This window comes from Mandrillus leucophaeus, unplaced genomic scaffold, assembly GCF_000951045.1.
Source record: "Mandrillus leucophaeus isolate KB7577 unplaced genomic scaffold, Mleu.le_1.0 Scaffold582, whole genome shotgun sequence".
Lineage (NCBI taxonomy): Eukaryota > Metazoa > Chordata > Mammalia > Primates > Cercopithecidae > Mandrillus > Mandrillus leucophaeus.
In genome coordinates this window covers 255,491-276,892 of record NW_012106275.1, presented here as the reverse complement: position 1 = coordinate 276,892, position 21,402 = coordinate 255,491, and the positions used below count along the sequence as shown (strand labels likewise).

The 21,402-nt window shown below is 40.7% G+C and overlaps 1 protein-coding gene across 2 annotated transcripts in view; it reads left to right on the top strand.

Annotated features, from left to right (window-relative positions):
- Nucleotides 1–20,844, top strand: part of CRYZL1 (crystallin, zeta (quinone reductase)-like 1) — a 52,441-nt gene extending 31,597 nt beyond the window's left edge. For both annotated transcript variants that reach the window (XM_011999124.1, XM_011999123.1), the window contains 7 exons: nucleotides 7,029–7,162; nucleotides 8,540–8,651; nucleotides 11,643–11,741; nucleotides 13,176–13,297; nucleotides 14,730–14,835; nucleotides 18,992–19,037; nucleotides 20,266–20,844. In XM_011999124.1, coding sequence (XP_011854514.1) covers nucleotides 7,029–7,162; nucleotides 8,540–8,651; nucleotides 11,643–11,741; nucleotides 13,176–13,297; nucleotides 14,730–14,835; nucleotides 18,992–19,037; nucleotides 20,266–20,365 — 719 coding nt within the window. In that variant the 3' untranslated portion in view covers nucleotides 20,366–20,844. The remainder of the gene's footprint in view (nucleotides 1–7,028; nucleotides 7,163–8,539; nucleotides 8,652–11,642; nucleotides 11,742–13,175; nucleotides 13,298–14,729; nucleotides 14,836–18,991; nucleotides 19,038–20,265) is intronic.
- Nucleotides 20,845–21,402: the final 558 nt, after the last annotated feature.

Genomic DNA, 21,402 nt, shown 5'->3' with positions numbered 1-21,402 from the left:
CCTGTAATCCCAGCACTTTGGGAGGCTGAGGTGGGTGGATCACCTGAGGTCAGGAGTTCGAGACCAGCCTGGCCAACACGGTGAAACCCCGTCTCTAAAGAATATAAAAACTAGCCGGGCGTGGTGGTAGGTGCCTGTAATCCCAGCTACTCGGGAGGCTGAGGCAGGAGAATTGCTTGAACTCAGGAGATGGAGGATGCAGTGAGCCAACACAGTGCCACTGCACTCCAGCCTCGGCAACAGAGTGAGACTCCGTCTCAAAAAAAAAGAAAAAAAAAACCAACAACAACCAAACAAGGCCCATTCCTTTAGGCACTGATGAACACTGGAAAGTTATGACATGGACCAGAAGGAGAAAAGCAAATTAGAGCATCCATTTTCTAGCTATGAAGTTTAAGCTAAGACAGGCAAACCACACAAATGACCTTTTTCTTCTAACTTATTTGTAAATTAGGAGGATGGATTAAAGTCCAGAAATCCACTAAAGTATATAGAGAAAACAATTGCAGATATTCCTTGAGGAAGAAAACACAACAAAAGTTTCTTTAAAAGAAGTACAACAGGCACGGTGGCTCATACCTGTAATCCCAGCACTTTTGGAGGCCAAGGCAGGTGGAACCCCTGAGGTCAGGAGTTTGAGACCAGCCTGGCCAACATGACAAAACCCCGTCTCTACTAAAAATATAAAAAATTAGCCGGGTGTGGTGGCGTGCACCTGTAATCCGAGCTACTCGAAAGGATGAGGCATGCGACTGGCTTGAACCCAGGAGACAGAGGTGAGCCAAAATTGCGCCACTGTACTCCAGCCTGGGTGACAGAGTGAGACTCTGTCTCAAAAAAATAAAATAAGATAAAATAAGTACTTTAAGGCTGGGTGTGGTGGCTTACGCCTGTAATCCCAACATTTTGGGAGGTTGAGGTAGGAGGATTGCTTGAGCCCAGGGGTTCAAGACCAGCCTTGGCAACTTGCTTGTCTCTACCAGCAAATAAAATTTTGAAAAAAAAGAAAAAGAAAGAAATACTTTAAGAATGGGCAACATAGCAAGATCATCTCAACAAAAAGTTTGTTTTTTAAAAAAAGAAAAAAACTAGGCCAAGCACAGTAGCTCACGCCTATAATCCCAGCACTTTGGGAGGCCAAGGCAGAGCCAATCGCTTGAGCGCGGGAGTCCGAGACTAGCCTGGACAACATGGTAAAACCCTGTCTCTATAAGAAATCCAAAAAAAAAAACTAGATGTGGTGGTATGTGCCTATAGCCCCAGCTGCTTGGGAGGCTGAGAAGGAAGAATTGCTTGAACCTAGGAGGTTGAGGCTACTGTTAGCTGTATTTGCGCCACTGCACTCCAGCCTGTCTCAGAAAAAAAGTAGTACTTTAAGAAGGACCTCTTACACAGCAAAGGAAACAGCAGTGTGCAGAGACAGCCTACAGACTGGGAGAAAATGTTGATAAGCTGTACATCTGATAAGCGGTTAATATAGTCATATATAAGGAGCTCAGACAATAGCAGGAAGAAAAAAACAAGTAGAAAAGGGTCAAAGGACCTGAATAGACGTTTCTCAAAAGAAGACGTGAAAAAATACTCGACATCAGTAATCATTAGGGAAATGCAAATTAAAATCACAAAGAAATACCATCTCATACCTGTCAGAATAGCTGCTATCAAAAAGACAAAAGGTAAGTATTGGCAAAAATGTAGAGAAAAGGAAAACTTTGTACGCTGTTGGTGGGAATGTAAATTAGTACAGTCATTATGGAAAGTGTATGAATGTTCCTCAAAAATCAAAACATAGAATTACCATATGATTCAGCAATCCTCCTTCTGGATATTTTCCCCAGAAACTTTGAAATCAGATGTCTGCACTCCCATGTTCATTGCAGCAATATTCACAACAGCCAAGTTATGGACTCAACCTAAGTGTCCATCAACAGATGAATGAATAATGTGGGATAGATATATACAATGGAATACCGTTGAGCCTTTAAAAAGCAGGAAATTGTGTCATTTGTGACAACATGGATGGAAATGGAGAGCAGAGCACTATGCTGAGTGAAATAAGCCAGGCACAGAAAGACAGATACAGCATGTTCTCACTTCTGTGTGGAATCTAAAACAAACTCATAGAGGCAGAGAGTAGAATGGTGGCTACAGAGGCTGCGGGCTGGGGAGAATGGAGTGTTGGTGGACAAAGCGTATAAAATCTCAGCTAAACAGGAGGGATATGTTTTTATTTATTTATTTATTTATTTATTTATTTATTTTTGAGACAGAATTCTGCTCTTATTGCCCAGGCTGGAGTGCAGTGGCGCCATCTCGGCTCACTACAACCTCCGCTTCCCAGGTTCAACCATTTCTCCTGCCGCAGCCTCCTGAGTAGCTGGGACTACAGGCGCCCGTCACCACGCCCAGCTAATTTTTTGTATTTTTAGTAAAGCCGGGGTTTCTCCATGTTGGCCAGGCCAGACTCGAACTCCTGACCTCAGGTGATCCACCCACCTCGGCCTCCCAAACTCCTGGGATTACAGGCGTGAGCCACCGCACCTGGCCAAGGGGTATGTTATTATTTTCAGTTCTTTGCACAGCATGGTGAGTATAGTTAATAATAGAGTATTGTACATTTCAAAATTGCTGAGAGTAAATTTCAAATGTCTTCATCATAAAATATGTTAAGTATTTGAGATGATGGCTATGTTAACTTGCTTGATTTAATTATTCCACATTGTATTCATAAATCATAGCATCACTTTGTGCCCCATAAATTTATACAATTATAATTTGTCAATTTACAATGTAAAAAAAAAAAAGATGACTAACAGTGTGACCTTTAGGCTAGATCCTAGGCACGCTGACTGCGTCTATAAATGAGGACACTCAGCTAAATAACCTCTAATCTCTGTTGTAGCTTCAACCTTTTATAAAAGGGAATAATTTCAGTTTCCCAGCAAGTTTGTAGGGGGAAATTTTCAGTTCACTACAACTCTATTTTAGTTTCTATTACTTGCGTGGTGATTTTTCTGTATATAATTTTTTTTTTTTTTTAATTTGTCTTTGGTGTTTTGTTTTTTGTTTATTTGTTTATTTTTGAGACAGGGTCTCCCTCTGTAGCCCAGGCTGCAGTGCAGTGGAATGATCACAGTTTGCTGCAGCCTCATACTCCTGGGCTCAAGCAATCCTCCCACCTCAGCCTCCCAAGTAGCTAGGACAATAGGCATGCACCACCATGCCTGGCTAACTTTTTTTTTGCAGAAACTGCTCGCGCCATGTTGCCCAGGCTGGTCTCTAACTCCTGAGCTCAGGTGATCTTCCCGCCTTGGCCTCCCAAAGTGCTGGCATTACAGGTATGAGCCGCTGTGCCTGGCCTTCATGATGGTTTAATGAGTGCTCAGTGCTCAGTCACTTTCAACTCAAGTAAGTCTGTTCTTTACCAAACCAAAGAGCTATGTTTCAAACATTCCCCCAAAACGTGATGTTAGTCCTGTTTCTCAAACATGATAATAGAGTTAAAGAGTAGAGTAATTCTTCCAGCTCTTTTGTACTTTTCAGTTCTTCAGCAATTCTGTCAAGCCTAAAACTAATTTTATTTTTCATTCAAAATTTTGCACATATTTTTAGCATTGTTGTTTTTATTCCTTTGGACCTAAACTAGAAAGAAATCAAATTATAATTCTTGGATGCTGAAATATGGCTCTCATTTATTTGTTTAATTTTTTTTTTTTGGTTTTTGGTTTTTGGTTTTTTGAGACAGAGTTGCATTCTTGTTGCCCAGGCTGGAGTGCAATGGCATGATCTCGGCTTACTGCAACCTCTGCCTCCTGGGTTCAAGCGATTCTCCTGCCTTAGCCTCCCAAGTAGCTGGGATTATAGGCATGCGCCACCATGCCTGGCTAATTTGTTTATTGTTAGTAGAGACGGGGTTGCTCCATGTTGGTCAGGCTTGTCTCGAACTCCCAACCTCAGGTGCTGTGCCCCCCTTGGCCTCCCAAAGTGCTGGGAGTACAGGTGTGAGCCACTGCACCTGGCCTTATTTGTTTAGTTTTTATAACATAATAAACACCTGTGGACCCCCAACACAAAAGCAAGTGTGTTGATATTAACCCACATCTAACCATGCAATTTTAGAACTGTTGAAATTTTAAATATAATTTTATTGCAGGTAGTAATTTTTTTTTTTTTTCCGAGACAAAGTCTTGCCCTGTCACCTAGTCTGGAGTGCAATGACACAATCTCGGCTCACTGCAACCTCCACCTTCAGGGTTCAAGCGATTCTCCTGCCTCAGCCTCCCAAGTAGCTGGAATTACAGGCGCCTGCCACCACGCCTGGCTAATTTTTGTATTTTTAGTAGAGACGGGGTTTCACCATGTTGGCCGGGCTGGTCTCAAACTCCTAACCTCAGGTGATCCGCCAGCCTTGGCCTCCCAAAGTGCTGGGATTAGAGGTGTGAGCCACCGCGCCTGACCGCAGTTAGCATTTCTTTAAGGAAAACATGATTGAGTTTTTAATAAAAATATGATAGTTCCAATCCTTTTGATAGAAGATGTTCCCAGTAAGTAAATTATATGTTGACTGAGCATGCACTGTTGAAATAGATGTGCTTTAAAGTCATATATTCACCTTATGAGCTATGTGGCATTAGACAAATTAATCAATTACCCTGAACCCTATTTCATAATCTGTAAAATTGGGAGAATAGCTGTCTTAAAGAGTTACCTAAGGAATAAAGTACTGTGTGTGCTATCACCTGGTACTTAATATGTTTTTACTGTTTTAATTCTCGGCTCTTGTCTGAGCATTTCAACATGCATGTTTGAATGCTCCACTTCCCCCACTAGATGGCACTAGTTGCTAAATGCAGTGCTGACTACTCTGCCTAGTCCACGGGAATCATTGATATTAGAGGAAACATTTGAAAGAGCTGGTAAAGACTGTGAAAGTATTATAAAGTTGATCTTAGGTAAAACAAGAAAGAATTTCTTGGCCAGGCGCGGTGGCTCACACCTGTAATCCCAGCACTTTGGGAGGCCAAGGTAGGCAGATCACCTGAGGTCAGGAGTTTGAGACCAGCTTGGCCAACATGGTGAAACCCCGTCTCTACTAAAAAAATACAAAAATTAGCCAGGCATGGTGGCACACACCTGTAATCCCAGCTACTTAGGAGGCTGAGGCAGGAGAATTGCTTGAACCCAGGAGGGGGAGGTTGCAGTGAGCCAAGATTGCACCACTGCACTGCAGCCTGGCGACAGAGTGAGACTCCGTATCAAAAAAAAAAAAAAAAAAGAATTCCTTGTATTGTGGAAAAATCACATCAGTGTACAGCATAAACACAAAACAAAAATAGCAAAAGGAAAAATCACATCAGTGTACAGCATAAACACAAAACAAAAATAGCGAAACATGTTAAGGAATAGTTTAACAGTCAGATCATGTGGAGCTTTTTAAACTATATTAGGAGTTGCATTTGGTTCTAAGTGCAGTGGAAAGCCATTGATAAATTTTAAGCAGAGAATTGTTAGGATATCAGTTATCTTTTTAAAATACCATTCTGGTGCTTCTATTTTTTAAAGATACTGTTAAAGAGATTGAAAACAGAAGACACAAAGTTGAAAATAATATTTATAGCACATAAACGACTTATCTACAATATATAAAGAATTCCTGTAAAGCTCTAAATAAGAAAAAGACAAAACAATAGAAACATTGATAAACACTTGAAAAAGGAATTCACAGAAGGAATTCCAAAGGGCAATAAACATGGAAAGATGCTCAACCTCTTTCAGTAGTCAGGGAAAACAAATTAAAATCATAGTAAGAAACTATTACCTACCTTCATAATTGGTAAAAATGTATAAATGTGATCATTCCACAAGTTGACAAGGACATTTGCAGCAACAGGACAGTCCTGTGGGAAAGTAAATTGATGCAGTCACTTTGGAAAGGTGTAGTTAAGGAACAGGTAATATACCCTGGGACCTGGGATTTCCACTCCGATTTAAATATCCTAGGAAAAACCATGCACAGTGTAACAATATCTTTCATATACGAACACACTTAGCAGCATTGTTTGTAACTGACAAAAACTGGAGACAACACAAATGTTCATCAGCTAAACAATGGATAAGCAAATGAAGGTGTTTTTAATATATTGGAATGCTATAAAACAACAAGAGTGAAAGTGATCTAACAGCCTCATCCACAGAAAGGATGCTTTAAAAACGTAATGTAGAGCATAAAAAGCGAGGTAGAAAAGAATGCATATAGTATGATTCCGTTCAGATAAAGTTTAAAGCCTTGGCAATACAAAATTGTTTTTTGTTTTTTGTTTTTGAGACGGAGTCTAACATTGCCCAGGCTGGAGTGCAGTGGCACGATCTTAGCTCACTGCAACTTCCACCTCCCAGGTTCATGCCATTCTCCTGCCTCAGCCTCCCAAGTACCTGGGACCACAGGTGCCTGCCACCACACCTGGCTAATTTTTTGTATTTTTAGTAGAGACAGGGTTTCACCGTGTCAGCCAGGATAGTCTCGATCTCCTGACCTCGTGATCCACCGGCCTTGGCCTCCCAAAGTGCTGGGATTACAGGCATGAGCCCCTGCGCCCAGCCACGAAATTGTATTGTTTAGAAATGCGTACTTGAGTGATACAAATGAGAAATTGTATGAGAATGGTGGTGACCTCTGATGAGGAGAGAAGAGGCTGCTGGGGTGATGGCTGTGGTCTTTCGCCACCAGGATGGTAGTTAACTCTGCATATTTCCTTTATATTTATTCATCCAACTGTATTTTATATTTTACATACTTTTTCTGCATGTGTTTTATTTCACAATATAAAACATTTTAAAAATACACACACACTGACTCCTATGTGGAGAATTGTTCATGGGCAATAATGGAAAGTAATGTAGGTGAGAGAGAATGGGAGTGGGGGCTTGGACCAGGGCCATGGTAGTAGTAGAGATGGAGAGAAATAGATCCAGGAGGTAGGACTCATGGGACTTGCTAACAGATTGTTTCTTCCTGTTCTTTATGATAGTTCATAAACCAGAAAAGGTCACATGGACGGAAGCAGCAGGAAGCATTCGGGATGGAGTGCGCGCCTATACAGCTCTTCATTATCTTTCTCATGTCTCTCCTGGAAAATCAGTGCTGATAATGGATGGAGCAAGTGTAGGTGCTAATGGTTTTGTCAAGAAACAGAGCAGCATATAGTAAACTTAGGAAATTTAGCAATGAGCCATCCGTTTGCTAATATAATTCTTTGCCAATAGGTTATTGATTGACTTTTTTTCCAGTGTCCTATTTTGTTATAATAAGCAGCTTTTATCAATAGAAGATCAAAGTTAGATTTAGTGTGATTAGTTTATGACTTTGAATCTGCTGGTACATTAAAAAGCAGACAAGCCATTTTTATTCACTCTTGTTAGACAAAGCCTAAGATACCGCATGAGCCCTTGAAGTCATAGTCCAGAACTCCCTACCAGCTTTGTAGCCTATTTCCCACCCTCACACTTATGTTGACCAAGTATTGGCATTTTATATATAGATGGATCACACAAAAGATCAGCACATCCTAATTTAAACATACTACATATACCAAAACATAGTGCAAGACACTAAAACAATACGTAAAATACCGTCATCTAAAAATGTCAAGAAAAACTTGAAATTAACTTATAGTTCTCTTTTCTAACTGGCTTGTGATGAAATGCTTTCTTCCTGCTTTTCTTTGAAGAAAACGCAGAGCTGTCTTCAGCATTGGCTTCAGCCTGATGTCCAACATCAGGATAGTAGTGTTTCCCTGAACTTACCCCATGGGTCTGAACAAGATGGAGCTTTTGAAGTGTTTTGATCTTCAAAGAGAGGTAGCTGGGGCCGGGCGCGGTGGCTCAAGCCTGTAATCCCAGCACTTTGGGAGGCCGAGATGGGCGGATCACGAGGTCAGGAGATCGAGACCATCCTGGCTAACACGGTGGAACCCCGTCTCTACTAAAAATACAAAAAACTAGCCGGGCGAGGTGGCGGGCGCCTGTAGGCCCAGCTACTCGGGAGGCTGAGGCAGGAGAATGGCGTGAACCCGGGAGGCGGAGCTTGCAGTGAGCTGAGATCCGGCCACTGTACTCCAGCCTGGGCGGCAGAGCAAGACTCCGTCTCAAAAAAAAAAAAAAAAAAAAAGAGAGGTAGCTGGACTCCCATATATAGTATATAATTAGCTTAGACCATCACACTGACAAGGCCCAGTTGTCTCTTTGCAAGGCCATGTGTCTGAATGTGACCCTCCATCCTTGAAATTATGTGCTGTGGTCAGACCGAGTGACAGCTTGTGGCATGCAGCTTTTCCACCACCCCTTGTAAAGAAGAAAGTCAATCAAATATTTCCACTATTAAAATTGCCCATAACTTTGCTCTTTTCCTATTAGATAACATTTTAAAATATACTAAAGTAACACTAAAGAATTACACTTTATTAAATAATATAAAGAAATCTATTTGATATGGCCTCTGCCCTATAACCGTACACCCACTGTATATTTTTTTTCTACACAGGCATTTGGTACAATAGCTATTCAGTTAGCACATCATAGAGGAGCCAAAGTGATTTCAACAGCATGCAGCCTTGAAGATAAGCAGTGCCTTGAAAGATTCAGACCTCCCATAGGTGGGTAGTATTACAAGCACAGACTTTAAAACAAGGAATTTTGGAGGAAAATCACCTTTAAAAATGTACTTGTAAAACCAAGTACAAAATCCTTGGCCAGGTGCAGTGGCCCACGACTGTAACCCCAGCACCTTGGGAGGCCAGGGTGGGAGGATCACTTGAGCCCAGGAGTTTGAGATCAGCCTGAGCAACATAGAAGACCTCATCTATATATAATCTTAAAAAAAAAAAGAACTTATAAAATCCCAAACGAAAGTCAGTTTGAAAATGCAGTGTATGTGCTGTCTCCCAATTTACTTTTTTTTTTTTTTTTTTTTGAGACAGGGTCTCACTCTGTCACCCAGCTGGAGTACAATGGCACAATCATGGCTCACTGCAGTATGGACCTCCCCAGGGACAGGTGATCCTCCCACCTCAGCCACCTGAGTAGCTGGGACTGCAGGCATATGCCATCACACCCGGCTAATTTTTTGTATTTTTTGTAGAGATGGGTTTAGCCATGTTGCCTAGGCTGTTATCAAACTTCTGAGCTCAAGCAATGCACCCACCTTGGCCTCCCAAAGTGCTGGAATTACAGGCATGAGCCACCATATCCAGCCCCAATTTACTTAAGTGATAGTTTTAATTTTAATTACTTACGTTTTTTGTAAACTTACATTTTTCAGTTTTTTCCTCTTTGCCCCATTGTTTTCAACAATTTACTCAACTTTGAATTAGGTGAACTTTGATGCAGTTTAGAAACACCTGATGCAGGCTGGGTGCGGAAGAACTAGAGATGAGCCTCAGAGAACTAGCTTCTCCAAGGATATACACCTAGTAAAGGACTGGAATGAGATTTGAACCCAGGCCTGACAGTAAAGCTCACATTAATTTCCATTGTTACATTATGTTTGTGACAGAGATAACCAAGAAATAGAAGGAAGGCAATACAGGGGCTGAAGAAAGGAAGAGAAAAGGAAAAAGAAGAGATTTGAAAATAGAATGGAGAAAGAGAGCATAGGCTGGGCGTGGTGGCTCACACCTGTAATCCCAGCACTTTGGGAGCTGAGGCAGGTGGATCACTTGAGGTCAGGAGTTCAAGACCAGCCTGGCCAACATGATGAAACCCCATCTCTATTAAAAATACAAAAATTAGCTGGGCGTGGTAGCAGATGCCTGTAATCCCAGCTACTCAGGAGGTTGAGGCAGGAGAATTGGTAGAATCCGGGAGGTGGAGGTTGCAGTGAGTCGAGATCATATCATTGCACTCCAGTCTGGGCAACAGAGTGAGAGTCCGCCTCAAAAGAAAAAAAAAAAAAGAGCATGAATGGTCCGGGCACAGTGGCTTACACCTGTAATCCCAGCAGTTTGGGAGGCCGAGGCGGGCAGATCACAAGGTCAGGAGATCGAGACTATCCTGGCTAACATGGTGAAACCCATCTCTACTAAAAATACAAAAAAAAATGAACCAGTGTGGTGGCGGGCACCTGTAGTCCCAGCTACTCGGGAGGCTGAGGGAGGATAATGGCATGAATCTAGGAGGCGGAGCTTGCAGTGAGCCGAGATCATGCCACTGCACTCCAGCCTGGGTGACACAGCGAGACTCCATCTCAAAAAAAAAAAAAAAAGCATGAATGGTGTGAATAAAAAGAACATGAATGAAGGGAAAATTTCTTATTTGTTAATTTGCCTTTCCTAGATTACTTTGTCCCCTTTCCCTTTTGTCCTCTTCCTCCTTCCCTCCAAATCCTAGATTACTCTGTTGGACTACACCACTAATCTGGGCAGCTCTGAGAGGAATTCTCTTCAACTAGAAGGTCTTAAAAGATACAGAAAGGAAATACAAACATGTTGTTATTTGCCAGTTCAAAATTCTGAGAATTATTTTTAATTCTGTCAATAATTTATATTCTATTAATATGATACTACTAATATCCTTTAATGCAGCCAGTTAAAATCTATTTAATTTGTACTGACTCTTCTAAAAATCATGTTCCTTTTCCTTCGCTTTAAGATTTTTCTTCATTTGGGAGAGTAAGTGGGGAAGAGAGGGGGATTTCTATGACTGAGAAACAGTGAAACAGCCTCTAGCAGATAATTACCTTATTATACAAATACAGACTGTTCCCAGCTGACAGTGTTTTGATTTAGGATTTTCAAAATGTTACGATGGGTTTATTGGATATTAAGTGCATTTTTGACTTACAGTGGGTATATTGGGATGTAGCCCATCGTAAAGATGAGCATCATCTGTATATTTTGATGCTTTTTAGCTCTAAAGACTATTAAATATGAACATACTTGAGAACCTACTTAATCTAGCTGGGGGTGGTGGCTCACACCTATAATCCCAGGGATTTAGGAGGCCAAGACAGGAGGATCACATGAGGCCAAGAGTTCAAAAATAGCTTAGGCAACATAGCAAGACCCTGTCCCCACAAAAAAATTTAAAAAAATTAGCCAGGCATGGTGGCATGTACCTGTAGTCCTAGCTTCTTGGGAGGCTAGGGCAGGAGGATTGCTTGAACCCAGGAGTTGAAGGCTACAGTGGGCTGTGATCACGCCACTGCACTCTATCCTAGGCAATGGAGTGAGACCCTATCTGGAAGAAAAAAAAAAAAAAAGAAACTGACTTAATCTTCCAGTTCATGTCTTATTATATATGTACCTCTGTGTTTTCAGATTCTTAATTCTGGCAACATAGCCTATAGCTGTAGAAAATAGTGCTCTGTGTCAACAGACCAGCCTTGGATCACCTTCTCAAAATGTTCACATTTTAATTTTATTAAATATATAGGTCTCTTTGTTTAGACTGCTATATCCCATATTGGGTTAGATGAGAAAAAGTATAATTTAAATTGACTTTCTCCCTTTAAATTCAGTAATTGTTTGAATTGCTTAACTCATTTCAAAGAATAGATATTTATTTGCTTTTCTTTTTCTTTTTCCGTGATTTGTTTGTGTTGATCACGTACAGAACAGTACAATTGCCTGATTTCCTGTCCTTTACAGCCCGAGTGATTGATGTATCTAATGGGAAAGTTCATGTTGCTGAAAGCTGTTTGGAAGAAACAGGTGGCCTGGGAGTAGATATTGTCCTAGATGCTGGAGGTAGGTACCTTACGAAATTAGTAGCCTGTGTAGTTTTTTTAGTTTGATGAATTTAAGAAAAAAATTTAGGGCATAATTATTAATGCACTTATTAAACTGGATGTTAAGTTTTGGGTTTTGTTTTTAACTAAAGACTTTTTAATTTAAATTGGAACTTCTACTTTATTCTCATTGTAAGTACTGTATGTAAGAGAGAACATGCTTATCTTTTACAGTGTAGACCAGGGGTGTCGCTTCCCTGGCCACGTTGGAAGAAGAATTGTCTTAGGCCACACATAAAATACATTAACACTAATGATATCTGATGAGCTAAAAAAAAAAAAAAATCTCAAAAATGTCTTACAATGTTTTAAGAAAGTTACGAATTTGTGTGGGCCGCATTTAAAGCCATCCTGGGCAGGCTGTGGGTTGGACGAGCTTGGTGTAGACATTAGAGTAACAAATGACATATTGCTACAAGAAATCTAGAAACATGGCCTCCTCGGTAGTTCCCAGATAACACAGCATCATTGCGATGCCTTTTCAGTCCCATCTGCTGTGTGAGGCTGCCTTCTATTGGATAGTTGATGTCTGCAGTCTCTATTTGGAAAATGCCAAAGTTTGTTCCAGTTTCACTTTCTTGAATGTTTTTAGTTTAACCAGTATTTTTTTTAACACTTACTCTGAACACACTTAAGTAATAGCATGACTCCTAAAGGGTAGGTTTTACAGGCCTGCAAAGTGCTTCTGTTTATACTTTGGTAGAATTTATCTTCTAATTTGAGAATCATGGATGAATATGGTTATGACTATCGTCTGGTTTTTTAAACCAGTATTTTCTAAGATTTGAAAATAGCTCAGGATAATCTGTCAGTGGAAGTAAATACATACTTTATTGCATCATTTTTTCACATGGACATTTCAGTAATTATGTTAAGACTATCCTGAGTCTGAGTTTTTTAACTGGGAATCAACTCATCTCACTATATTAAGCTATCAGTGTTAATTATCAGATTTGGTTATGTGTTACATTACCTTGCCTGGTTTTCAAATGAAGATAGACTTTTTATCTTTATTTATTTCTATAATAAATAGATTTACAATAAATTGTAATTAAATGTAGAATAAATTTTATGATCAGTTTAATGCAAAAAGTAGATTTTATGGTGTCAGAATACATTGTGTGTGGCTTTTTCTAAGAAAAATGTTTCCTCATTCGTACATTAAAAAGTAAAGAGAGTGCTGGACACAGTGGTCTGCGCCTGTAGTCCCAACTACTCATGAGGCTGAGGCTGGAGGATTGCTGGAGTCCAGGCCAGCCTGGGCAACATAGTAAGACTTTGTCTCTAAATAAATAAGAACTTGTTTGAAGAATAAATTTTTGTCAGATTTTTATAAAATATATTTCTTCTCTCTCTCTCTCGTTTTTTTTTTTTTAAACTATTCCCTTGCAAGTGAGATTGTATAGTAAAGATGATGAACCAGCTGTAAAACTACAACTACTACCACATAAACATGATATCATCACACTTCTTGGTGTTGGAGGCCACTGGGTAACAACAGAAGAAAACCTTCAGGTATTATCAGAAACCATAAAGCATTACCATTACACCAAAGGGGTGTAATTAACAAACAATAAAGTCTAAGTTATTTGAGGCAAAGAGTGTGACTAAATTAGTATAAAATCTGGTCCAGGTGCGGTGGCTCACACCTATAATTCCAGCACTATGGGAGGCCGAGGCAGGTAGATCACTTGAGGCCAGGAGTTCAAGACCAGCCTGGCCAACATGGTGAAACCCTGTCTCTAGAAAAAATACAAAAATTAGCCAGGCATGGTGGCGCAGGCTTATATTCCCAGCTCCTTGGGAGGCTGAGGGCTGAGGCACGAGAATTACTTGAACCTGGGAGGCGGAGGTTGCAGTGAGCTGAGATTGCACCACTCTACACCAGCCTGGGTCACAGAGCAAGACTCTGTCTCAAAAAAAGAAAATCTGAATCATAAAGAAATTTACCTTCATTTTTCATTCCATATTTTATATGTAGCTACATATTTTATATGTAGAAATGTAGCTTTTTTTTACTTTAGCAACATGTTGGCCAAATTGTTGAAATACTGCCTACCAGAGACATATTTTCAGCAATGAAGTATAATTTTATTTAGTGATTTAGACATGTGACTTATGATTTTTTTTTTGGAACGAAGTTTCACTCTTGTTGTCCAGGCTGGAGCACAATGGCACGATCTCAGCTCACTGTAAACTCTGCCTCCCGGGTTCAAGCAATTCTCCTGCCTCAGCTTCCTAAGTAGCTAGGATTACAGGCGCCTGCCACCACGCAAGGCTAATTTTTGTGTATTTAGTAGAGACGGGGTTTCACCATGTTGACCAGGCTGGTCTTGAACTTCTGACCTCAGGTGATCCACCTGCCTCGGCCTACCAAAGTGCTGGGATTACAGGCGTGAGACACCACGCCCGGCATGAATTTTTAATAGTATTTCAGATAGCATTTTTGCTATCTGAACATCGTTGACATATACTTAGCAAAATATTTCCGTATAAAATTATCACAATTTCCTAATTATTCAAACTGGAATTACTATACATGTTTATGTATGTTATCTCTCAAGGTTATCTTTTTCAGCATTCTAGTTACATATTTACATGATGGCTGATATGCAAATACCATAATTCTCACATACCAATCTTCACTGATTTTCCAACACCCTCATGAAGATGGCGAGAAAAGACACACACACACCCCTCCCATTTCATCACCAGGATTCTAGATCGGCCTTGCATCTGCCATGTACTTATCACCTCGCTGTTTCATCGTTTTGGACCATGAAATAGAAAATATTATCATTTACATGTTATTAAATGTTATCTATGTGCATATTTTTGTGATTTGGACATCATTTAATTTGTGTAGAAGTTTTTCTGACTCAAGATACCAATCATCCTGCTGTTAAACTGACAATAATTGATTAGTCTTTGTTTTATTCTATCCAAGCTGGATCCTCCAGATAGCCATTGCCTTTTCCTCAAGGGAGCAACGTTAGCTTTCCTGAATGATGAAGTTTGGAATTTGTCAAATGTACAACAGGGAAAATATCTTTATATCCTTTTTATCGACTGATTTGAGTTTCTGGCTTGAAACCTTGTACTGTACTAAGTTCTTTCATTACGATAATAGGAAATAATAATAGCAGTTAAGTTTCCTTAAGTATGCCAAACAGTGTTCCAAGTGCCTTGCAAGTATTAATTTAAACATTAAAGCAGCCTTTTGAGATGTAAGTCCTGTTACCATCCCCATTTCACAGGTGAAGAAGCCGAAGCGTAGAGATGTTAATACAGACTCAAGGATGCAGCAAGTGGCGGAACAAGAATCACACTCAGGCAGTCTCTCTCCTTTCTGAATGGAGATAAGCCATAAGATACGTGGAAAATTTTGTTTTTAACCTGACGTTAAGGAAATTACACATCACCTTGAAAGGTTGCACACTTACTCCTATGATGGTGCCATTGCACAGAAATATTTCAGAATACTTTTCTAAATTAAAGAGTTTGTGGAGTGTTTTATAAATATCAATGCTAGTAAATCTTTATCAAATGAAGATGGGTTTGAGTTTTGAAACAGAAGTCATTCAGAGATAAGTCTGGTGTGATTGAAGCCAAATCATTCCAGTTGAGTAAAAATAATAAAAAGTTTGGAATATGCCGGGCGCAGTGGCTCACGCCTGTAATCCCAGCACTTTGGGAGGCCGAGGTAGGCAGATCACGAGGTCAGGAGATTGAGACCATCCTGGCTAACACGGTGAAACCCCGTCTCTACTAAAAATACAAAAAATTAGCCGGGCATGGTGGTGGGTGCCTGTAGTTCCAGCTACTTGGGAGGCTGAGGCAGGAGAATGGTGTGAACCCGGGAGGCAGGGCTTGCAGTGAGCCGAGATCGAGCCACTGCACTCCAGCCTGGGAGACAGCAAGACTCCGCCTCAAAAAAAAAAAGTTTGGAATATACAAACAATTTCAAAAAGAAAGGTCCAAACCTCTTTAGAGTAGGGTCAACTTAAGAATTCCTTTTATTTCTAAAATGTCTGGCTTAGAGGCAGCAGCACTTGCTAAAAGTTTTAATGTATTGGATAAAAAAAAATAAGTTATCATTACTTGATAGAGCATACGTGTGTTTCTGAAGATTTATATAGCCTTACACTTGTCTCTAGTGAATATCATACTTTACATTTCTTAAATGTGCCTAGTCATATATGTGTGATACATATAAAGGCCAGTTCCCTCCAGGAGCAATGACAGAATTTATTCAGAGCTTTAAAATAGTTATGTAGGCCGGATGTGGTGGCACGCACCTGTAGTCCCAGCTACTCATGAGGCTGAGGCAGGAGAATCGCTTGAGCCTGGGAGGCAGAGGTTTCAGTGAGCTGAGATCGTGCTGCTGCACTCCAGCCTGGTGACAGAGCGAGACTCCTCTCAAAAAAAAAGTTACGTAATTAGTATACTGCATGTATTGAGTTTTAAGGAGTAGATTTCAAAACCCCTTCTTGTAGTGCATGTATGAATTTAAAGTTGTTTCTGATTAAATATTTCCTATTAAATTTGAAAATTAGATTTAACTTTCTAAAAGGATTTTTAATTAATGTCATTTTTTAAAAAGGTACACGGGCTGGTGCAGTAGCTCATGCCTGTAATCCCAGCACTTTGGGAGGATGAGGTGGGCAGATCACGAAGTCAGGAAATCGAGACCATCCTGGCTAACATGATGAAACCCCCATCTCTACTAAAAATACCAAAAAAAAACATTAGTTGGGCGTGGTGGCACACGCCTGTAGTCCCAGCTACTCTGGAGGCTGAGGCAGGGGAATTGCTTGAACCTGGGCGGCGGAGGTTGCAGTGAGCTGAGATCGCGCCACTGCACTCTAGCCTGGAGACGGTGCGAGACTCCATCTCAAAAAAAAAAAAAAAAAAGTATATGTCCAATTCAATAACATTGTAATTATTAGGAATAACATTGTAATTATTAAGAATAACATGGAGTGATGCTACAATGGAGAATACCACGTGGCTATTAAAAGTAACATTAGTTAATATTGGAATACTATGTAGCTATTAGTTTTGAATCTTACATGTTGGAAACTAGACTGACTGCTTTGCTGTATATAACTTAATTCTCTCAAACCACCTCTCCCGATAAGAAGGCAATTTTAACCTATTTGACAAATCCTTGGACCATGTTGAAACATGACATGTGTATATGAAATACTGTACATTTTCCAGAATCAGAAATATATGCTATGCACACAGGTGAGAATTTTGTTAACAGCAATAGGAAGGGAACTTGCAGGGATGTGAATTAGTAAATTTATATTCTTCAGTTTTCTTTTAAAAATATTTTTAAATGACTTATATTTTCTAATTTGCATTTTCTTTTTCTTTTTTTTTTGAGACGGAGTCTCGCTCTGTCACCAAGGCTGGAGTGAAGTGGCGCCATCTTGGCTCACTGCAACCTCTGTCTCCCACGTTCAAGCAATTCTCCTGTCTCAGCCTCCCAAGTAGCTGAGACTGTAGGCGCATGCCACCATGCCCGGCTAATTTTTGTATTTTTAGTAGAGGTAGGATTTCATCATATTGGTCAGGCTGGTCTCGAACTCTTGACCTCAGGTGATCCACCTGCTTCAGCTTTCCAAAGTGCTGGGATTACAGGCGTGAGCCACTGCGCCCAGCCCTAATTTGCATTTTCTAAAGTCCTGAATCATACTGTAGTCCTCACTTGTGTAAACCCTCCTCATTCAGTTCATACAAGCTAAGTTGCTGCTTGTGATTTAACAGAGACATCTCCTTCCAACTGTGTCATTCTAGGCCATAAATAATTCAGAAGTACTGGCAATTACATAGCATTTTGATCTTAATATTATAATTTCAATTAAATTAGCAAGAGAGATTTTTCTTTGATTTTTACATCATTTTCTGATTCTCTTAGTGACATACAGCCCCCTGTATCTGAGGGTTCCACATCCAGGGATTCAACGAATCAAAGATCAAAAATATTTGGAGACCGGGGGCAGTGGCTCACGCCTGTAATCCCAACACTTTGGGAGGCTGAGGCAGGAGGACGGCTTCATCTCAGGAGTTCGAGACCAGTCCAGGCAACATAGGGAGACCCTGTCTATACAAAAAAATAAAATAAAATAAATTAACCTGGTGTGGCAGTGAATCGCTGTGGTCCTAGCTACTTGGGAGGTTGAGGATTATTAGAGCCTGAGAGGTTAATGCTGCAGTGAGCATGATCATGCCCTCTAGCCTGGGCCACAGAGGGAGACCCTGTTTCAAAAAAAAAAAAAACAAAAACTCTGAAAAAGTAATAATACAACAATTAAAAAAAAAAAAGTATAACCACTACCTACATAGTATTTACATTGCATTAGGTATTATACGTAACATAGAGATGACTTAATGTATAATGCAGCTGTGCCTCAGTTATATGCAAATTTGCCTTTTTTTTTTTTTTTTTTTTTTTTGAGACAGGGTCTTGCTTGTTGCCCTGGCTGGAGTGCAGTGCTCATTCCAGCTCACTGTAACCTCAAACCCATGTGCTGAAGGGATCCTCCTGCCTCAGCCTCCCCAGTAGCTGGGGCAACAGGCACATGCCACCATGCCTGGCTAATTTTTTAATTTTTTATAGAGAGCCTTGTTTTCCAACCTGCTGCGCTATTTTCTGTAAAGGACTTGAGTATCTGGAGATTTTGGTCTTCATGGGGGTCCTGGAACCAATCCTTCATGGATGCTGAGGAATGACTGTATATCACACACACACAAAGTTTACTGGCTTCTGCAAACAAATTTTGAGCCTATTACCAAACAGCCTGGTCAACAAATGTACATCTAAAGTAAGATATGTAAGTGCTAAAATTGTTTTTAACTTAAAATGCCATGTGTAATATAGAAATGAAAACTAGACACTATTTCATTCCCATCCATTGAGATAATAGTGGTGAGCACTTAGGATAAGCACCAGGCTTGAGTTGCTGCTCTTGTCACTTGTTCTTGGAAATTTAGGCTCTGTTACACCACCAACTCTCAAATCACTTCCCTGCTGTAGAGCTAAACTTGACGTCCTCCAGAATTTCTCTAACTTAACATGTTGAATCTCTGAGAGTACAAAACTTGAAACAAGAGAAAGTGATCTGCCTGGCATCCTCTGTTTATTGAATGGTTTTATTTAATTCTCCTTTACATTGCCACCTTAACAATCCTTCCAGCTACGTATCTTAAAGGATGTGATGGAGAAGTTATCGACTGGTGTTTTCAGGTACGCTAAAGTAACCAAATCATTGTTGTTTTTCTATTTTCAAGGAGCTAAGGCAGGCAGTCCCACTTTTGTTTTAGCTCTCGCCATGTGCCTGTTGCCTCCATATTTTATTATTAGGTTGGTGCAAATATAATTGTGGTTTTTGCCATTGAAAGTAGTGGCAGAAACTGTAATTACTTTTGCACTGACCTTATATTTTATTTAGATAAATAGCTGCTCTTTAATATTTATCAAAGTATATCTGGTGGCACACCAGTAGGTACTCCCAGAAATAGAAGTGGCTTGTGAGTTTTCCTCACTCCATTATATAGTGTACCTCACCCTTTGCTTTTCCTCATCACCCCTCCCAAAGCAACTTGAAATAACCAATAGCTTGAAGGAGAGAAAACCATGGTATATTTGTTTAAAGTTGAATGTTTATCACTTATAAAAGAGGGAGTAGGCCGGGCGCAGTGGCTCACCCCTATAATCTCAGCACTTTGGGAGGCTGAAGCGGGTGGATCACCTGAGGTCAGGAGTTCGAGACCAGCCTGGCCAACATGGCAAAACCCTGTCTCTACTAGAAATACAAAAATTAGCTGAGCCTGGTGGCAAGCACCCATAATTCCAGCTACTGGGGAGGCTGGGACAGGAGAATTGCTTGAACCTGGGAGGTGGAGGTTGCAGTGAGCCAAGATCTCACCTTTGCGCTCCAGCCTGGGCAACGAGAGAAACTCCATCTCAAAAAAAAAAGAGGTAGTAAATAAAGAAGATAATTTTTTTTCCTTCAAAACTTAACCACTTTTAACATTGGAAACACTAATGGACAAATTTGTTTGAATTACTTAAAGTAATAGATTTGAGGCTGGGTGCAGTGGCTCATGCCTGTAATCCCAGCACTTTGGGAGGCTGAGGTAGGCGGATCACTTGAGGCCAGGAGTTCAAGACCAGCCTGGCCAACATGGTGAAACCCATCTCTACTAAAAATACAAAAATTAGCCAGGCTTGATGGTGCATACCTGTAATCCCAACTACTAAGGAGGCTGAAGTATGAGAATCGCTTGAACCTGGAAGGCAGAGGTTGCAGTGAGCTGAGATCGTGCCACTGCACTCCAGCCTGGGCAACAGAGCCAGAGTCTGTCTCAAAAAATTAATAAAGTAATAGATTTGAGCACTAGCATTTGTCATATACCACCCCATTTGTTCTACTTTAACTTGACCTGACATTTCTAATTTCATTCCTTCTCAGACCTCAGTTGGATGAACCCATTCCACTGTATGAGGCAAAAGTTTCCATGGAAGCTGTTCAGAAACATCAAGGAAGAAAAAAGCAAGTTGTTCAATTTTAATTTTCTTCTTTCTCAGACTTCAATCGGATGAACGTATTCCAGTATTTGAAGCCAAAATTTTATTTGGAAATTGTTGAGAAAAACCAAGGAAGAGAAAAGCAAGTTGCATTTTTAAGCACGTTTCCCTGCTAAGACAAGATGCTCAGTTGACACCTTTGAAAAGTGTTTGAAAAATTCTTGTGCAAATGATCAAGATAATTCTATAATTAACATCTTAAGGGAATTTTCTAAAGGTCTTTTCATTGTTTCTATATATTTTGCCCCTGCTATAAAATTCCTTCCATGAAGAAAACTGCTTTCAGCAAAAGCCACACTACTCTATTGATAAAGCTGTTGCAGGCCTTTGCTAAGCTATCAAAGTAACGTATTAATTTTCTGTCAACTCCGTTCTCAACACCTTCCTTAAGTCTTTGCTGTCATCATTTAAGCATTTGAGTATATTTTGAAGTCTTAAAGGACCTAGCCCATAGGCACTTAAATTTTGTGTTTTCAACTATTCATTCACTCCGGCTTTCCCCAGGATGAAAGAAGAGGATCTCATTAACTTGCCAGTGGCCACTGCCTGGAAGGCTGAGATGACCGGGCACTGGGAACGGGGAAGGGAGGTTGTCGGGAGGCTGCGCTGGCATAGGAAGCGTGCTGACGTCTTATCTGAGTTCTCTATTTGGGGGTTGAGGAAGGTGGCCTAGTCCCCTCTCCTTGCCTATTGAGAGCAGCAGCCACTGCCCTCTCTCAAGTTTGTGGAAGCAGCAGCCCATGGCCGCAGCTCAAGTTTGTTTCCTTTTCATCCAGGCGCCAAACCCTGGGCTGATCACATCCCTGCTGCGGGCTTAAATAGCGTTCAGCTATTTCGGTGCCCCACAGGGTAGTGCACATCAGCGCCCTGGATCGCACGCTTTCCAGAAGCGTCGCTGAACCTGTCGATTGGACTCCTGTCGAGGACCCGGCAGAAGCGCCAGGGCAGGGTCACCGCTAGGACAGTGGGCGTTGACGGCCTCCGGGGATCGCGGCCGTGGGCTGGGTCTCGCGGGCTGCCC